This window comes from Coturnix japonica, chromosome 1 (assembly GCF_001577835.2).
Source record: "Coturnix japonica isolate 7356 chromosome 1, Coturnix japonica 2.1, whole genome shotgun sequence".
NCBI classification, from domain to species: domain Eukaryota; kingdom Metazoa; phylum Chordata; class Aves; order Galliformes; family Phasianidae; genus Coturnix; species Coturnix japonica.
In genome coordinates this window covers 125,099,753-125,120,492 of record NC_029516.1, presented here as the reverse complement: position 1 = coordinate 125,120,492, position 20,740 = coordinate 125,099,753, and the positions used below count along the sequence as shown (strand labels likewise).

At 39.0% G+C, this 20,740-nt stretch overlaps 1 protein-coding gene across 1 annotated transcript in view; it reads left to right on the top strand.

Annotated features, from left to right (window-relative positions):
• Positions 1–20,740, top strand: part of COL4A1 (collagen type IV alpha 1 chain) — a 106,013-nt gene that overhangs the window by 37,048 nt on the left and 48,225 nt on the right. The window contains exon 2 of the mRNA XM_015851422.2: positions 6,795–6,845. Coding sequence (XP_015706908.1) covers positions 6,795–6,845 — 51 coding nt within the window. The remainder of the gene's footprint in view (positions 1–6,794; positions 6,846–20,740) is intronic.

Here is a 20,740-nt window from a genome sequence, read left to right as displayed (position 1 = left end):
AGAGCTTCCTGTAAAAAATTTTACTTAGAGGAAACGCTCGCTATAAATGTCATTTTTGTCCAAATATGGAACAACAGGAATAACTTCATATTTCCTGTGAACTAACTGGAAGCTCCCTGCATTTGCATTACTTTGTGAAAATGATGTTCACACAATTGACAGGAAAGTCATGTTTGCAGAGCGGCTTTCAGGGGACTCCCATGACCCCGTGTCCAGGACAGACCCATGGGGAGTTTGGAAAAGAATTTCAGAAATGAGAACTTTACAATAAAACATTTCAGCTCCACCAACATGGGACTCATTTGACTAAGAAGGTGTGACTGGATTTTTGATTACAACTGGATTTTTTTCTGTTTTTTTTTTCTTTTTTTTCTTTTTCTTTTTTTTTCCCCCTGAAATAATTAACATTAAGCATAAAAAACTGAGCTAATATTTCTGTGAGTGGCCTGAATACACTGGAGATCTCTGACTAGGATCTGTGGTCTGTCTGCAGTTTTTGTATAAACATCCTGTAAGATTCTGGTAATAATAAAAACAACAACAACAAAACAAATACATCCCCCAGCCAAACAGAAGAGAAACCTGCCAAAACCTACAAACAGCTCCTAAGAGCATAAAAAAATAGTTCCAGCTTAATATGTTGTGATTTCATGTAGAGAATCAGTTAGCTTTCTAAAACTTGTGCAATGACTATAAATAAAACCCAAGTAGAATCATTGTAATCAGTTCAAATTTCATCATGTACAGTGGTATTTCAGACAGTAAATTGCCATTCTGTCTTATCTATATGTTAATTTGAGTGAGATTTGCTTAAAGTTTCCCTCCGATTAATAGAGATACTTGCATATAGATATAGAGATACTGATGCACTAGTAACTGACGTGCTAGTTTTCCACTGCGTAGCTTTGATAGAGGAAATTTGTCATCTGCTCTAAAGTGGTCTCTAAAAAGAGATATTAAAACAGCTTCACATTAAAAAGGAATATGTGGGGTCAACTTGTGCTTCCTTCTGTCCCACACCTGTACATCAATTTGCATCCCACAGAGATCTTCAGCAGAATTACTATTTTGATTCATCTTACCCATACTAGGTTTGATGAACCTTTGGCGGTTACTGGGTAGTACCCATTTTCATTGCTTAAACCTAGGCACCTAGTGCCATTTGGAATGTTTATTAGGCATGGCAAACATGAACTAAGACCAAGGGGAAAGCTATTTCCACCTGGACTGGCAGCTGGAGAAAGCTGGGATACCACAGGACATCTTGAGTGGCACTGTTCTGTGCTTGCTGAATACCAGATCTTCAGAAAATGGAAATTATTCAACCAAGGATCTTAACTAGCTGCTACATGACAGAAATTTTCAGTTAGTGCTCACTCTCAAATTCACACAGTGATAAGAGTAACCTGGCAATGATTTCCTGAGAAACAAAAAAATGAATATAAGTGGCCATTTATTTATTTTTATTTTTTAAATAATGGAGGATATGGGGGACTTTGGAGAGAAGGTAAGACTGGAATTTGCTGACATAAAATCAGAAGAATTTTATATTTTTTCTTTCTTTTTTCATTTTCTTTTCTTTTTCTTTTTCTTTTTTTCAAGTGTAGCCACATGCTTCCATATTCTAAAATAAGTCTAATATTACAGACACAAATAAGACAGCCTTTAAATATATATATATATATATATATATATATATATATTCAAGCAAGCAGTAAATCAGAAGTTGTAAAAATGCCATTTTTATTTTTTTTCAAGCTGTTAATGGACTGCAGCATCAGTTAAGAAATATTTTGGCTAAGTGTTGCAGTTAACTAAAAGATATCAGTGGTTTCCTCTGGTGATATTTTACACACAAAGGAGAGTTCAGGTAACCCAGTAGAGCCCTATCTAAAGGGTAAACATAGGGGAATAGTAATGCAGCTACAGAGCTATTTTGACATTCTGAGGAGAGAAGAAAATATGAGAGGAATTTGAGATAAGTATCCTGCAGTTGGCACCACCTCCCTATTCCCCTATTTGGTGTGATGTGAAACTGGAGACATGGATTGATCCAGCTCTTTTGTTGGCTATATGAGTTGCATATGTGCGTGCACAGGTAGAAGTGCAGCCTTGGCTATACGGAGATAAATCTCCACCGTGGGAAAGGCAGAGCAGGGAGGGAAGGACTGTCTGAGGGCAGGAGATTCATCTGTCAATTAGAACTAACTAGTCCCGCTGGCGTAACCAAAATTAGTGTTTGAACTGGGAACTGGTACCAGAATTCAGCCCAAATTGGAATATGAACAAAAGCAGCACAGGGTGGGAAATCTGCGCATTTCTCAGAAAATGTGACCAGTTTAAGTATGTCTAAACAGAACATGTCATTTTTTAATGAGTGAATTATGAGATGAAATAGTAAGTATTTTTTACTTGCTGAAGCATTTCAGCTATGAATTAGAAGAAGTGGCTAGCCACAGAATTTTAACATCAGTGCTGATCTCATTGGTCACCTGTTTACAAGGTTTTCAGTCATTGGAAGAGCACTGTATTCCCTGGAATGAGATTTTCAACATGATCAGCCTTAAGTAAACTGTGAGAACTGTATCAGATTTTACTTACGCCTGCGTAGAACAATGTGGGATTTGAGCTAGAGTGGAGGCCTATGCAGTCAGCCTGTGCTAGTAGGAAACTCGGCAGCTGAAACTCAGCCAAAGGAGACTGGTTGATGCTGTGGGAAGGTGAACCACATTCTGTCTCAAAAAAATACACTTTTGTCAGAGAGGTGAGTGCTCAGGAGCTGGCTCTGATTTGTGTTCTTTTGGTGCTATCTGTGGTTTCCAGAAATGGTGCATTTCCAAATATGGCCGCTGTCTCCCTCGCAGGCTGCTAATCTGGCTGTTTGTATTGTTCCTGTATGTGTTCCAATGGCTCTCAACTGCCAGGAAAGTAGCTGGATGTGGAAAAACAGAGCAGAATGCAGAAGTCTGTAGCTGAGGTTTGACAGATGTGCTACAAGCTGGACTGCAGAGCAAAGTTTCTTCCATCAGCAGCCTTTTCCGCGTGTCACATGGGGCTGAGCACCCCGAGGCCTGCTGACTTTGGAGACCCATCCGTCAGCGGCACGCTTTTAGGACTTTTTGTTAATAAATGGATTGTTCTCTTGTAGGCAAATATTTGGTCTGCATAGCACATTCATTTGTGTGATGTTAAAGGGACATAATCTTTTTTTCTAGTTTGATACTGATTTGCTTGCATGATTCACTAAACTTATCAGTTGCAGACAGTCTGGGAGAAAGAAACGGAACGGAAATGCTTGTCACAAAATGAAGCAGTTCATTCTGCTAAAATGAGCTTCTGCTTCTGGGCTGATGTTTTGTGGGAGGAGGAAGAAAAATGCATGCCACCAAATATGTAACAGGCTGGCCTGAGATGTGAGGGAGCTGTAGCTGCTTGAAAGCTGCAAACTGACTGTGCAGAGGTGAAGTATCATGGTACATTTGGCAAGGGCCATCATATTAATCTATAGCTGGTTCCTATGCAAGTGATAAAGAGCTTTTCTCTTCAGAGTATCCTCCGATGATGTACTTCCTGCATAGAACCATTTCTTCTCTGTTTTTGCACTTGGAGGACAGCAGGGATGCTTTGAGATCCACACAGTTCCTGGAAAAGATACTGTTTTGGAGAGAACATTTAGGAGATAGGACAAAGCTATCTCTCTCATCTTTAGGCTTGTATGATGGGAAATCACAATCCAGGTTCTTCATTTCCTAAGACTTATTTAAAATTAGAACAATTTAAAGCAAGTCATAATTTGCATAGTTTCAGCTTGCTTACTTTGAGGTGATTGTAATTCTTCCATCAGGATAAATTTTCCCATTGAAGACTTGATTGTGTAAGGTTGATAAGTAAGTCATTCCTAAATGAATACCAGAAATGCAAATCCCTTTGTTCAAAAGATGCAGAGCTAAATTATACTCTCCACTTTCCAAGAGATGAAGAGCTATTATTGTTTTCTGTCCCACTTTGCGTCCTCAAGCCCTCTGATCCCCTCTGTACATTTTTATCTTGGTTTTTCCCCTTGTTCTTGTACATAGCCCTACTCCTTTCTCTCTCTATTTCCCCTACTTGTTACTCTGATTCAACTACACTGAAATCAAACATTTAAAATAGGTGAGATGAATACCAACCCAGAATTGCCTGTTCCTTGCCACTGAATAAAGGGTGACTGCAGTGAAGTAATATGGATGTTTGTACAGGCACTAGGTCTGATGAACAAAAATCCTAATACCTGTACCTGTTGTAACCATCTTCCTCTCTCCAAATTTCCCACCTCATTACTTAAATGACCTTTTGGCCTCCTTAAAGTGACCTTTGATCCATAAGCTTTTTCCAGTCTGGCCTTCTCATCTTCCCCAAGGACCAAGAGAAAAAATCTCAGACTTCTTCCTAGCATATGCATAGTCTTATCACATCCTTCAGATTTAAAAATAGTTTTTCATAGCTGCAAATAATGTTATCCAGCAGAGGCTGTCATTGTTGGCTGATCTTCCATCTGCTTACGAATGTTACAGTCAGGAACAGTAGGAGATGATGCTGCTATAAAACAAACAGAAAGTGTTGCAGTACAGGTGGCCTGCTTTGGCATAGCAGGCCACAACTCTTGTCTGCACACTGGATCTTACGCAGCTGTGCTGCCTGATGCATCATACCTTCTTACCTTCCTTGCCTTTGGTTATTCTAAACTAAGGCTTAAGAAACAGGAAAAACAGAACATAATAGCAATCTGTTTTGGAAGTACAAAAGGAGATATGAAAGCACAAGTCCATTCTTCTGGCCATGCCAGATTCAAGAACAAAACCCAACTGAAAATAAATAGCAACATACCTTTTCTAAAAGGGTGTATGTTAAATAACAGGCTTAAGGAAATATGAGGGGATTAACTTGAAAACAGATGTTTATAATGATTCTATGACGCGTTTTAATTACATTCCCAGATGCAATTAAAACAGACTTCTGAATTTAAGGGATGTGTTGATAAAACTGATAACATTCTACATGATGCTGGAGCAGGAGGTATGAGCTTCAGGCATGAGTCCTCCAGCTATGATCTCATCAGGTCTGAAAAACTAGAAGAGGCTGTACTTGATCAGTTCTTGAAACAGCAGTTTCAAGTGTTTTTGTAGGCAAAGTGAAGTTTAGCACAAGAAGTGAAGCTCAGAGAGTGGCATTTTTGCCTCCTGGTCAGTATTGAGTTGGCACTGTAAAATGTGTTGGCATTGTTTTCAGGTCTAATTCCCTTTCTATGATATAATGTAAGAGGGGGGAAAAAAAGGACTATTTTTGCTTTGTGTGAATGTAGAGAAAGCTTGACTTCAAACAACAAATTCAGTGGCGCTACTTATGAAAAAATAAGATCTCATCAAAAGCAACAGTTGCTTCAGGAGTTGGTATTTAATTTTTATTGGACAGCTTTTAGTAATTTGTTTTTCAACATTAAAGTTCATGTTCTCATTGATGCTTTGGTTTAACATAAAATATACTTAGGAAGTGTGAATGTATTTGTTAGCTTCCCTGAGTGATACTGTTCTTTGGTCTCTTTTGAGTTTTCCAAATTCAAAACAATAGCATTTGCTTTGGCTTCCCATCTGCACTGAGGTCTCTGTAGGTTGCAGAACCCACAGGCTTTGAGGAGTGGGCACTTGGAATCCTTGATGTGATCTGATTCCAGAGAGGTGCTGCCCATTATAATGGCCTGCTGTGGCTGGTGAAGGATCTTGAATGCATTCGTGGATTATTCATAGATTTGCTCGTTTGCCTCCTAGTTTTTTTCTGCGAGGTATGACAACTAATAAAAGTGATGGACTTGCCTTAGTTAGTTACCAGCAGTTTCATGGAGGTGGCGAGGGGAAGAGAGGAAAAGTCCAGATGCACTTGAGTGTGCAAGAACACTAAGAAACCATAAGCTTTTTCTTGATCACCAGTTAATCTGATTTCTCTCATGAGTTTTCTGATTTCATGTTTTGCAAAGAAAATGAGAGGCTCTTCATGATGAAGTGATAAATATCTCAATGCTCTGATTACTGCTGACTGTTACCCAGAAGCGGTCATTGTCTGGCCAGTAGACATTAACAATTGTCTCTACGACTCACAGTTAGAGGAGTAGTTTGCCCTCTTGGAGACTGTGGTTTGGTTTGATTTTATAAAGTATATACAAATGTACTTGTTTAAATAGTTTACTGTGGTAATTATAACAATATTTTAATTTCCTTTCAAAACTGTTATCCAGATATCTTAAATCTAGAAGTCATTAAATGCTGTTTTACCATCCCTTTCTCCGAAAAGCAATGGCACGTATTTATAGAGATTAAGAATGTATGCAGAATGCAAGCCATTTATTAATGACCTGGTACTAAAGAGATGCTTCTAAGAAGGGATTGATTATATTTTAAAAATTCTGTTGGGCTTTAAATGTATAAATATTGAATAGAGGGAAGTTCATGTTTTGGATTGTCTTTCATGTTGCTAGATGGAGAATAATTATGTTTTCTATAATAATGAATTATGTTTAAAATGGTGGCCCAAAATACAATAATTTAAAAGTAATATAGTGTTATTATTGTTTTTACAAAATAGTCTTTTATTGGACTGTGACTGTGAGTGTACATCTGTATAAGGATAACAAAGCACTACTCTGGGCTTAAGTGGACATTCCCTGTGCTGTCTTACCTTGCTGACATCCCTGACTTGTTATGGTAGATTTTGTCTGTTACCTAGTTCAGATGATTAATCCCTGCTTTCTGTTTTATTTTCAGGGATGTTCTGGTTGTGGAAAATGTGACTGCAGTGGAGTAAAAGGACAAAAGGTGAGTGTATCAGCTGTCTCTAATTCATTTTCTCTCTTACTTAAACTACACAGTGTATAATCTACTGCAAGGCAGGTGAGCCATTGATGTCAGTGGAAGCTTGTACCACCATGGGGCATTTCCAAGACCAGGCCCTTTGAGGAGGGTTTTCAAAATGCAGCCATTTCTGTATCTGCAGTGGCAGAGGGCTGAAGGGATAGAGCTGGGAAATAGCATAATGCCATCACTGTACGCTGAACCTCCCAGCCTGATTCTTGGCCATACCGTCTCCATGTCCCCACTTAGTGGGACACCAACCCATCAGTCTCTTCTTTCCCATACCTCACCTGCAGATTCCTTAGAAGGCAGTGTAGATCTTGACTTGATATCCTGATCACCTCTGGAACAGAGGTGAGCACCCCCATTCAGAAATGCTCCCCCTCAGTTTTCTCCAGGAAAGGCTGTAATGCATCATAAGCAACATACGCCAACAAGGGTTAACCCAAGGAGGCAATGACCTACAATAGGAAGAAGGAGGTTAATAATAAGCTCAAATATAGAAAAATGTTTCAGGTCAAGAAAAAAAAATCTTCATTTTTTGTTTTTTACAGACCCTTGCAAATCTATTCCCACTCAGCTGTCCAAATTATTTCCATGTATGAAAGAAAAAAATAAAAGCATATTAAAGGCTTCTTATGAAGCAATAGCAGTGAAGAAAGAATCCAGTGTACTTAAACATTCCATGAATTCTCTCTGCAAATTACCCACTTTTGTAAATACTGTAGACACTCAGTCACTCCTCTTATCTCTTTCAATTTTGCTGTCGAGATTTTAATCTTCACTATCTTTGGTTGTGCATGCACATGTTTTGTATATACTGCCATTATAAATGAGAGTAAACCAAAGGCTTTATCATCCAGTTGGAACACTTTTCAAGGTAAGTTGTTTGGGTCACCTGAAAAAATGCTCGGAAGAGTGTTTTGATTTTTTAAAAATTATTATTTGTTTAATATATATATATATATATAATACACACGTATATATTATACATACACATATATTATATATATATAATGTATATGTGTGTATATATATATGTATATACACACACACACACATATATACACATATACACACATATATATATACATACACACATATTTTATATATTAATAATATATATATATACACACACATACATACATGTTATATGTATGTATGTATATGTATATATATATATATATACAGCTGGTCTACATTTTCTCACATGTGATAGCTACATACTTACAGATTAGGATATTAAGAATGTTTGTTGGTGGTTGTTCTTTAGTGTTTTCTGGAACAGAGGAATGTAGATAGCTTAACTGGAGACTGAAGCAAAGATAATTTAACATGTAGGGAAACATAGGTTAATTTGTGAGAAAAATGGAAATTGCCAACTTCCAAAACATCTTCGAGGTGGAGTCTCATTTTTTAATGACCACTTAGTATCTGTTCAATAAAAGTCAGCTGTCTATTAAAGACAAATAAAGCAAAGATTTGTGAAAGGCCCTGGAAATCAGAATTTTCCCCTCAATATCTTGACCTTAGTTTTCAGTTCTGAGAAGAAATAAATAATTGTAGAGCAAGATGGATATTATTTTCTAACTTGCTTGTTGAAAGCCATTATTTTCAGTCCATGGCATATGCCAGCATCTTGTAACTAGGTCATTTCAAAAAAACAATAGTTTGGGGGAAAGAAAGTGTTGTAAAACTTACATTTCATTTATTTAAAGCTTTGGACCACATTTAGCTAGAGCTTCCCTTGATAATGCTTCCTATTAGCAGTTTAGAGTCTGATAAGAGTCCTATTTTCCAAGGAAAAACAAATGCCTGCCTGATACAACCAGAGCCAAAACTACCTCAACTTAATGTAGATCATTTAAAAACATAGAAGAGATAATAATATTAGTCAACAGCAACAGAAGTCATTGTAAATATGAAATCTCACACTCTTTAACAAGAGAGAGGTGAGTTGCTGGCACAGGCTGCCCAGAAAGGTTGTGGATGCCCCATCCCTGGAGGTGTTCAAGGCCAGGCTGGATGGGGCCCTGGGCAACCTAGTCTGATCCTGTTATTGAGGTTGGTGGCCCTGCGTGTGGAATCCTTCCAAACCAAGCTATTCTATGATTTGTTCAGCAAGTCTTATGAGGCACTTTTCCTGAGTCCCATCACAAACTTTTCTACCTTAAACATGTGTATATTGAAATACTGACACGCTTTCTAACATTAAATTTCAGAAATTTAATTACTGACTTTTGAGACCTTTCAACAAGTGAATGAATAGTTATGCCCAGAAGACTATGCTCAAGGAAAGCGTTTTAAACTTACTTGGAATACATTTAAAAATAACTTTATTCAGATCAATATCTATAAATGCTTGCTCATTAGATTAACTCTGTGAGACTTTCAAATGTGTACCTGGCTGTTTGAGCAGAAAATTGAGGTTTTTACTTAAAAAACATGCCCCCTCACCCCATGTTTTAGTCAAACATTTTTTTATATCTAGTGTCTGTGCAGAATAAGGACAGACTGCTAGCCAGTCCCAGGCCCAAAAAGAGAATTTAGTCAGGGAAAGTAAGGGAAAAATTCTTCCCAATTGCCCCTATAATATTTTTTGAAACAGTCTCTCCAAACAGCACATTTGGATTTGAAACGTGACTCTGTTAAAAATGGTTCCCATTGATGTTCACAATATTCAAGGCATCCATTACTTCAGAGATCCATTTGAATATCATTTAATCAGAGAAAGACTATAGAGAAGGACTGATCCAGGCCAGGATCTGGGCTATGGGAGGGCTGCCATGCTAGGCCTGTTCTTTGTGGTACTCAAGAATATGTTAGAAAACATCTGCTCTTCACTCTTCACGTAGCCTCCTGTGTGGGAAGTACATAACCATTCTGCCCAGCACCATGCTCAGCCAACATGTTGCCTATGCTGGAAGCCCTTTTGATCTGGCTCCTATGTTGTGCAGAAGTGCACAAACACTGAAAGGCCCTTTCCAATCCACCCACACTCTTTAACACTGTAGCCACAGTATTTTACTGTCATGGGAGCTGCAGCAGCTGCGGAAGTGGGTACTGGATTTACCCTTTAATGCCTTAATTATTAACATCTGGAGATACATTTCTTACCATAGTGTGGGAAGAAGTTCCAGGCCCTAGGTTTGTGTCTGGGGAGTGGAGGATAATTAACATAAATTTGGTGAAATAATCTTATTAATGATCTCACCAGAAAGAGTGCTGAAAATAGTATTTGTCTTAAAAGCTGTGGAATGCCCAAAGAATATTTCTTAACAGCATTACGGACGTGGAAGAGTGACTTATACTGCTGTGTTATTGTCTTCCATTTGAGAATCTTTTTATCAATAAGACCATTTGGATGACCATTTTCAATATGTTCTCTCATTAGACTGTTTCCATGAAAATTGCATTTGTATGGCAAACGCCTTTGAGATGACTCATGCTTTATCAAGGGCATGTAATTGAAGAGGTCTAAGGTTTTTTTATCCCTTTCAGAAAATCTCAGAAAGTTGAGTGTAATTGCAACAGATGGTTCTTATCCTATAAAGCCTTTATTATTACACTGAGCATCAGACTGTTATTTTAAGCTATATAAAGGCGGCCATCTAGTATTTGCTGAACAGAAGGTGCAGAAATTTTAGAATAACATAAAGTTACTAAAATAATAAATTAATAAACAATACCTTACTCTTCTCCATTAAGTAGATTAGCTTGAAACATTTTCATTTGTTTCCTCTTGCACTTTTTATTTGTTTGTCTGCATAATAACTGACCGTTCTTTCTGACCTCGCTGAAGTGTGAGATCTGTTTAAACTGATTACACTCCTCAGTGCTTGCCTTCTTTATTGGGTCACTCAGAATTAGGCAGAAGCTCTATTTTCTCTTTTTATTCATCTAGCTTTTCAGAATGAAGCTAAGGAATACTAGCTGTTGATGTGTGTAGAAAAAGCAGGTTAAGCATTTAATTGCCATTTAAAACAAAGACTGCATAAAGCGAATAAAATTCCTCTGACTTTTTTTCAAGAATGTTCATTTCCTCATTCATGAGCATTTACATTTGTTGGCATTTTTTGTTTGCCTGATTCAGAGATGTTTTATTATACCTACACGCAAATTACTTCTCTGTTTCCCTCAGTGGGTGTATCATCCCTGCAAGGATTGGCTGTGTTGCAGAAATACACACTCTGGCTTTGCTTGAGCCATTTTGGATCTGGAAGTCAGGCAAATGTCTTAGACAGATGGGCAGTGCACAACTCTGTATCCCCCCAATTAAAAGCAGCACTGACTGAGCTTTTCTCTCCTGTAGCTATGTTGTACAGTCTAGAAAGTCACCCATACTTTTGCTGTCTGCAGATAATTGGGCTTCTTTATTTACTCTGGATGTTGAAAAGTTAACTGTGTCCAGTTGGCTGAATTTCAGTGTTTTTTTTGTTTTATTTTATTTTATTATTATTAGTATTAAGGTTATGATTGGGAGGGCCTTTAAAGCTTTTCCTGCTGTCTTATGTTGCAAAAGTTAGAGCAATATCTGGGGTATTAATGAGTTAAAACAGTGCAAAGGTCTTCACTGGAGAGAAGCTCAGGTTGTCAGTGGGCAGAACAACTTTAAATAATTCTGGGTTTCCTTTACAAAATAGCTGATGGCAGCAGGTTCATTCCTTTCCTGCAGCAAGTTGGTAGTCAATATATCTACCTGTGCTTTTCAGATTGAGCCTATTTTAACAGCATCAAGTCTTTCTTTTTTCTTTTTCTTTTTTCTTTTCCTTTCTTTCTTTTTTTCTTTTTAATCAAGACTTTGTGTTTTTGTGTTTTTAAACTTCTAATTGTTTCCTTGGCACTGGCTCCTCTAAATGTTTGCTATTTGGCTTTAATTACCTCCTCCATAGTTTTGCTCACTGTTTCTGCCTAAGTGGCTGCTGTTGGAATGTACCTCATTCACAGCACCTGCTCATGCCTGAGTTGGAAAGACCATCAATTCAAGACACTAAGGAAAGCAAAGCTAAATTATACATCCTGCTAAGGACCATCAAGTTGATAAGAGGGATGCTAGGCAATGTGGGAGGAAAGAATGCAGTCTAGAAAGGAGTAATAGGTTGCATGAAATTGTTTAACAATTCCTGAAAGGGGGGAAAGACCGTAATAAGATAAGCAAAATATTGTTCAGTTCCAAATCTGATACTCTTCAAGGAGACTTGTAGTTCGTAAATATTTCTGAAAATCGGGTTGTTGTCCCAATGTTTATGTCAGTTCTGCAGTGCTAGTAGAGTATTTTTATTTATTTACCCTTTCGCAGAGAAAAAATAATCAGAGGAAAGCATCTATGTCTCATAAAGAGAACAGACAAACAAAGCTCCTATTCTTGAAAAGAACAAGATGTCAAAAGGCTAAATAATATTGAGTGGGATATTGTTAAGTATTGAAAGTTTTCCACAGTTTCCCAACTGGCAGGCCAAACTTTTAAGTATCATTTGAAACCATCATACTTGGAAATTGTCAAACTTTGTCGATTTACCCAAATGGAACTGAATTTATCTGGCAAAGTTTTCTATGTTAAGGTATATAGTGGACTCAGTATAGTCTAGTTAAGGTATATAGTGGACTCAGTATGGTACATATCTGTAATGAGCACAAACTAGTTGATTGCCCAGTGAATTTATATCTCTGGAAAGAGTGCTACAAAAGTGAATATCCTAGTAACACTGTGAGGTGGGGTGTGTTCATACTTTGTTTTCAGAGATGAGTTCAAAAGGTTTTTACATGGTTATATTTCAGTTGACATAACTTTTTCAACATCTGTTGCCAGATGCATATTTTTACTTGTAAAAAGATTGTTATAATAATCTCAGGCATTTAATCATGGAAGAAAACATGCTCTGTAGGCTCATAGGTGTTTGATTTTACATTTGTACAACTGCAGTTACTGTACGTCTTTATTCTGGTTCCTTAATGGATTACTGGATGTTGTTTTCATCTGAATCATGTAAGCCTCCAATGAAGTCAGTAAAGTTTCCCAAATGGGACATAAATGTAAGATCAGAGAACACCTATAAAATCCATACTTCTCTGAAAGCAGAGCCACCCAGCTCCTTTGCAATAACTGTATACCATTTGGAATCATCTCAAGTTGTAATTGTCGGCTATGCCAACAGAGTCATGTTCCCTGTGTCTAAAGACTACACAGTGGTTATAAAAATTGTGGATCAACATGCAGCTTTTTTTGGTGTCTGGTCATATAGACCTGCAGTCTGTTTCTGCTTTTTGTGTGTTCTTCTTACTGCCCATAACACAAATACTCCGTCCTGCTGACTGCATTCTGTGGGCCTGGGACTGCACATTTCTGGGGTGTGACAAGAACTACATTTTGTAATTTAACCCTTACAGTTCCTTAAATTATTCTTCCATTCAATTTATTTTCTGTTTGCTGGGGATCTAAGACCAAGCCAGCTATTTTAATTGTGACACGTCAGTTCCAACAGAAGAATATAACCATACTTGATGCATTTAACAATCTGTCTCTGCCTACGTTTTCTCTGTAGAAGTATTGACTGCAATCAATCTTGTGTATATCTGCAATTGTTACTAGGGAACCACAGTAATATGGAAATCTCTCTAAGTCACTTTCTGGTCTTCCTGGCTAAGAGCAAAAAGTGGTTTGGGGTTTGGTTTTGTGGTTTACTTTTATCTCCTGCTGGTGGTAGTAAATTGTTTGGTTCTATTAGCTCAGCTAACCTCTTACTTCAGACTGTAGACCTATGTTTTCAGTGAGAGGTCATCATAATTCAGATTAGTCATTGAAAACAGCCAGCCACATGGTGTTGGCTTTCCAGAAAGGAAATGTAAATTCTCTTAAAGTGTGGATTTTATTAAGAAAGGGGATAAAGCCAAATTTCATACAATACTCTCAAAACTACTTCCAACAGGAGCAATAGCAAAAACAAATATGTAACCAGATATGTTTTGAAGGAGGAAGAGCAGGAAGAACCATCATGAAAGTGGGATTTCCAAAGAGGAAGTTTGAAGTAGCTGCTAGAAGAGTGATAGTAAAGTAATTTATCACTCAAGAAAATTCCTAGCCAGCTGGAGAACCTCTTCAGTTTAACCACAAAAGAAGCTTTGTGCCACAGAAAGAGCATCTGAGAACAGCTGAGAAAGCATTTTCAAGAGATGCTAAAAAGATGTCCAGTTTCTTTCAGGTGTGGGTCACACCTGAGAAAGTTCAAGGAACAAGAAGTAAACTGAGTCATAGACAAAGCAGGAAAGAGAGTTAACCTAAATGATGACGATAATTACTAGATTTCAGCCAGGGGGAAAGCAACTTAGATTCTTGCATGGAAAATTACATTTCTCTTCCTTACAATATTTTGAAAGTAAGTAGAATGGCAAAATGTACCCATAAATTCTGTTGCTCTTAAAGAAAGCATGTGACAACTTCCACTGGAGTTCAGCTGGAACATTTTTGAATGTTTTGATAGGCCAACAAAAATAATTCTCACTGAGGCTTGTGTCAAAGATCACTGCACACAGTTAAAGTAAATACTGAGTTGAGTGAGTGAGTGAGCGCAGACACTGGCATCACATTGGGTGTCTTCTTGATCTTTTCTCATTTGACACTGTTACTGACTTTTAACCGAGGCAACAAGAGTAGTTTGTGGCTAGTTAGCAGAATACAAAAAGCTTTGGTGCTTTTGAGAACCCTTGATTTTGTTGGAACAGTTTGATCAAGTGCCAAACAAAGCCTGAGAGACTGCAGAACTCCTGAACAAGTGGGTGTAAGGGGCAGTAATAGGGAGGGACAGGAGAGCAGAAGGGGAGTCTGAATTGTGCTCTGATGCTAAAATCAGAGTTTATGTGAAAAAAATGAAAGAATACCAAAGGTTCGTATAGGATAGCAGTGAACAGAGAAGTCAGTGTTGTCCAGAAGTGCTGCTGCCAGCTGTATACAGCATCATTAATGAGATTTGTGAATTAAGGATGCAATTACAAATCCGCAACTCAGATTTCTTGTCTTTCTGATATGGGTACAGAAGTTGGGAATATAATAACAACACACGCAGGCTTGTAAAACTCTTGCAAAGTCAATCCTTTAGGATATTCTAAATATTAAATGCAATGAATTTACATGTCCCTCAACTGTAAATTGTACTCAACCATAACTTTTTAGCGTGGAAAAAACAAAGAAAAAAAACAAAGAAAAAAGCCAAGACTTTCCAAAGCTAAGCGAGGTACAAGCCTTTGATTGCAAAATTATCTTTGTGCACTGCCTGCCTTTGTGTACAATTGGATTTAAGGAAGGAGCAGAGAACAACAACGTCACCAGTGCGAATGGTACCAAAGGAGAAGAGCTGATCAGCCTGAGTCTCGCAGACTCAGACCATCTCACCAGGACGGACACCCCATTCGAGGCTGTGTCTCTTTCCCGTGAGTTCCTCTGGGTGGCAGTCATATACCACAGATTTCTGTGTACCCAGCCATCCCGTTTTACACAGCTTTCTCTTTTTTGTCAAACAGACACCTAAGCAGTATACCGACTTCTGGTCAGTGTTTACTGACAAGGAACAACTGACTAATAATTCTTATACCCTTCACAGTGTCAAAATGAGGAAAGTGTCTGTTTTCATTGGTGTTTTCATTGGTTTTTCATTGGTGGGTTTTGCATCTTTTATAGCTTAATTAGCTCAGATTGAATTATTCTGAAGATACTTCAGAAATTATATTGTGGTGTCTGTTCTCTAATGCTTCTCATTGAGTCAGGAGACTATAGGTTAAATTGAAGAAACACTGGCTGACACTTTTGAGGCACGATGTTGTCTGCCTTGGGGTATTTTTGTCATAAAAAATGAGAAGCCAGGATATTTCCTTTAGCTTTTTAGGAAAGATTTTTTAATTCTATGCAACTTTTTAAACGTTTAAAGCTTTTTAAATGCCATTTCAGACCTAACTGAAAAAGCAGAAAAATAATGCTGTGTAGAATAGCACTGTCTGTCATGTACGCTTTAAGATATGAGCTACTTCATTATGAGAACTTTATTGCAGTCTGTACTGTCTAGGACCAGCCACCCATGTTTTTTACTATTTATGGAAGAGATTATTTTCTGTAAATATGTCCATGACAAACCTTTGGCAAGAGAATAAAACTTGCATGTAACGTCACAGGTTTAGGATGTGGACAAAAATAAATGAGAAAAACCTGAAAAGTTCAACATCTTTTTTTCTTTTTTCTTCTGTTTCATCTTTGAATGCTAGCCTTTAAACAATGCCAAATGCAAACAAATGCTAAATAATTTTCACTAATGAAGAAGGAAGGGTGTGGAGCAATTTTACCTCTTATTTTTTTGGACTTTCAGCATTGGAAGTGACTTAACACAATATGCAATAAAACAAAGGAAGAGTTACTCAGACCTAATGAGTTCAACAGATGATTAGAAGGGGTGGGAAACGCAGCACCCTTTCAATTCAACCTGTCTCCAGGTGATAGGATTTCCTTCTTTGTTTTTTCTTTCTTTTCATTTGTCCATCCACATCCTCCTTCCTTGTGGCTCTTTGAGGTTGTTCTGTTCCCCAGGGTGGCTCTGAGTCTGCACACCTTTAGTAAAGGGTTTGCGTGACTTCCTCCTGAAAGCATCATGAGATGTGCTTTTTGGAAAAATCAAGGGAAGTTTAAACATAAGGACAGTGAATCACGTAGTTTGATGTTGAACACCCAAGCATTGTGCAGACAGACTTTTATGATCAGAAGATGAAGTTCACATGCTGTCTGTTGGCTTCTGCTCTCTTCCAGTCTTGCCTTTATACTTCTGTCCTCTCATGCTCTCTGTTATACTTAGAGATAAACTACTCCTGGCTAGTCCTGTAGAATGGTGGCATCCCGAGTATTCAGCTCTCGGAGGAGAACTACATATCCCAGAGGACTTTGCAGAGGATGGTTCCCTGAGTGGGAATCAAACCCGGGCCACGGCAGTGAGAGCACCAAATCCTTAACCACTAGACCACCAGGGATATGTAGTTCCTCTGGGACATGTAGTTAGTTCTCCTCCAAGAGCTGAGTACTCGGGACGCCGCCATTCTATGGAACTGGAGCATGAATGATCCATACTGCACATGATGTTATGGTGTGGAATATTGACAGCAACACCACAAAACCATGACAGTGTGTTTGGCTCAGCAAGACCTAGAAAATAAAATTTTGGTGCCTTTGTTGAGAAAGAATTAAAAATGAAGCATTTGGAAAATGAGGAATAAGTATGTGGTGAGCTAGAAGAAGAATGATGCGAAGCAGGTAAATTAAGTAGGGAGAAGTTATTGTTATAGCTAATTGAACAGAACTTGTAAGGTGGTGAAGGACAGCCAATTGCTTGACATTAGTTAAATAGATGCTGAAGTTGTAGCTGTGGCTTCTGAATATTCATTTAACTTCACTCAGCTTATTTTATTTCTTCCACAGCAACTAAAACAAATTCAGACACACCACGTACCCACCCACTTACTTGCATACACACTAAGCACATCCGTACTGATATGTAGAGGAAAGGATACATGCAGATTGTTATTTCTAGTTTTATACTCTTGGGAAGCACTTAGCAACTTCCTGAGGAATGCTCCTTGCAGCCTTGGGGCGACACTGAAATATGCTTCCTGCCTATGTATGCTCCTGTATTTGGAAGGTGATGAGAGTGCCCCTTCTACCCTTGTGTACAGAAGTCTGCATGATACTGGGTTTTGCATCAAAGTGAATGTTTTTCAGTGTTCCTATCCCTAAAAGCAGGATGAGATCTGAAGTAGTGCATAGGAGAAGGGCACCAGGGAGAGGCCCCAGAGAGAAGATGACAGATCCGACATCACGATAGACAGGGCATGACCGCTGAGTGCTGTTTGCCAGCAGCTACTGGGAGAGCTCTTTGCACTTGTGTCTGAGAGTAGTGTAGAGCAATTCTAGTAATGCCTGCAGTTGTGCAGGGGACTCAGCCAACCTACAGCCAGCCCAATGGGGGAACTGTGCAGGTGATGTAAAACTGTTGTGGCTGATCCTGCTCTTAGTCATGCCAGAAATGCTGGATTTGTGTCTCCATGTGAGTGAGTTTTCTCAGTTTCCTCCTGGCAGTGCAAGAATCCAGATTTTGCTGACACTTTCCCTCCTTCCTCCTTCTCTCTTTCCCTTCTACTGTCAGCCCCTAACTTCTGGGAGAGCCAAGATATTTACAGAGCTCCTACACAGATTCTTCACATGTCTTTGCAGTTATGTTTCTGTAATTAATTACTCATTACTTATGGCTCCAGATTTGTATAGCTATAGTGCAGATAGATTCTAGCACTGAAGAATGCACAGTGGGAATTCTGTAATGCTAAGCATCCTTAGTGCATTTAAGGACTCCTGTGCTGTGAGCATATAGCCCTGATTCTGTTTGAATGATATCCACTTCACAGTTCCAGTAAAATACTGAAAATGGTAAGTGCAGCTGAGGACAAACAGCTGATGCTTATTGTACATGTTGATTTGAATCCTGCGAGATATTCGGGGCTGGTGCTCCCTCTGGTGGTTAAAAGTACTCTTTTAATAAAGGATCGTCTTCCCCACCGCTGTTTCTCCACTAAAACTGCTCTGAGCCGGTTATGATTCTGTAAAACAAGTTTAAAAGAGTGTGGAGAAAAACACAGTCAAGAGTGCTACTTGGATCCCACAATAGTGTTTCCCACTGTGTAGTGTAGTTATGGGTCTGACACCTCAAAGCCAGTTCCTTTGGGTGCTCACAGTAACATCAGCTGTAGGAGCAAATACAGAGCTGGTATTCACCTCTCACGTGGTTTGGGCTAGTCTGTCTAGAAACCGTGTAGGTCACTGCAAGGCTGTTCTAAATTCCTGTTGATTTTACGAGGTCACACTGGAGCACAGAGGTGTGATGAGAGCTTCAGGCTTCATCTGGTGGTTGGTGTTTGTTTTTTGTTAACCTCATACTAACTACTTTACCAAAAGCAACATAGGAGAGTATTTCTAACTCTCAGGCTGAGAAAAGAAAAAGATAGGGAATAATGCTGAAATATCAGGCTCTTTTTCTCTCTTTTTGGAAAACCACATCCTCAGTCTCATTTAAAGCTGATATATTTCTTTGCTGTTGATGCTTTTGGTAGTGTTTCAGTTCAGTGCGCATTAGCTTTGGAAAATGGGATGTGTGTGTTTGTGAAAAAGGAAGCTTGAGCTTTGAAAGGATGTTGGGTTCAGCATTGACACCGGTCTGGAAATGGCTGTCCTGCACATTCAAGCATTTGTTGGCCCTGAGCTCAGTTCTTCCTGCAGCAGAGGCACAGCTGAGGAGCTCGGGTAGATGAGCTCCATCCAGCCCCACCGTGCCAATGTGAGAAGCTGTTGCTGTGGCCTCTCTGCCCTGTGCATCTGCATCCTCCTGTCAGCTCTGGCAGCTGCCAGCCACATGATGGGCTTCTCAGCTCACTGAGGCCAGAGCAAGCTCACACACATGGAGGGAAAGTGAAGGGATTTAGTGAGTTGATGTGGTGCAGTGATGCTGGGGAGAACCAAAAAAGCTTCTGTAAGAAAGGTTGAGGGTGCATCACTTGTTTCAGTGGAGTGGAGGAGCCGCCTTTGCTGGTTGGGCAGGCTCAGCTGCCTTTTGGCATATCACCCTAAGAATGAGTTTTACACAATTTCAGTGGAAGGGTAGGCACATGTCTGTCCCTCCATCTTTACCACGGGGTGATCTCTGGCAGAGACTAAGAGCTGGCTGTGTGATAATCAATTAAACGATTCCAAAAGGCTCTGTATGTTGTTGTTCACCACATGCCTGTGTCTTTGGAGAGCTGGAGAATGTGACATATGTACAGGCCCAGCCTTTGCGTGAGCCCACAGGTCTGCAGACGTTTGATTTATATCTGTTATCAGTCTCTCAAGACTAACATCTCCCTGTCCAGCAGTCCCTAGATGAAATAATAGGGGAAATAATTTATAAGGTGGTGCTGGTTGTTTCTTCTCCCTCAGAATTTGATTTATTACAGCTAACTCTTCTGAATCTACTTGCTTCGTGTGACTCTCTCACACAGCCATCTGCAATTGTTCCATGTGTGAAACGGTATTTCATGGCTAATTTGGAAGGATAGATGCCAGCAAAAATGCCAGCTTCTCTGGTTATGCTTTTAGCAGGTTCATCTCATTTTAGAAGTCCATTCTAAAACTATCTAATGTAAAGGCATTTGGACGCATTTCACAAAAGCTGGACTACAACAGGCATCTTGCTGATCAAATAGGTGAAAAAGTGAGTGAGCACTTGTTGTCTTTCTGTGTCTCCACATTTTCAACAGCAGCTGAGTGGCAGGATATTCATCTTTGTGAGCTGAATAATGAATTCTTCTTTGTGTTTTCTGACAGCTTGTGTTGAATCAGTGGAGGTACAGAAGACTTGGTTACATCTGTTTTAATTTCTCAGTCTCATGAATTGATTTGTAAGAAGCAGAAGCTCTTTCAGTGTTACTTGCCAAGGTTTCGCAGCTGTGAATATTGGAACGTGAACAATATGTAGCCCTTACAGTCAGAGTCTCATGCTCTTCACGCACTGCAGCTAGAAATCTCAGCGCTGAGAAAAAATAAGTGGGGAAGCAGCAGTGGTCTAGTGCCTGCCAATTAATGTACTGTGGGTGCTTAATGAGTTGCAGCATAAACACAGTGCAAACACTATTGGGCTTTTTGTCTGAAACACTGAGTAAACAAAGGAGCCGGGCAGGCAAGAAAGAAAGGGATGCAGCTCAAATATTTCCTTGCAATGCAAGGCATCCTCAGGACATGCTTAAGTCTCTGCTGCAGAATGTTGTATGTGATATCTTCATCTGAGCCTGCAGTTGTAAACAAGGGT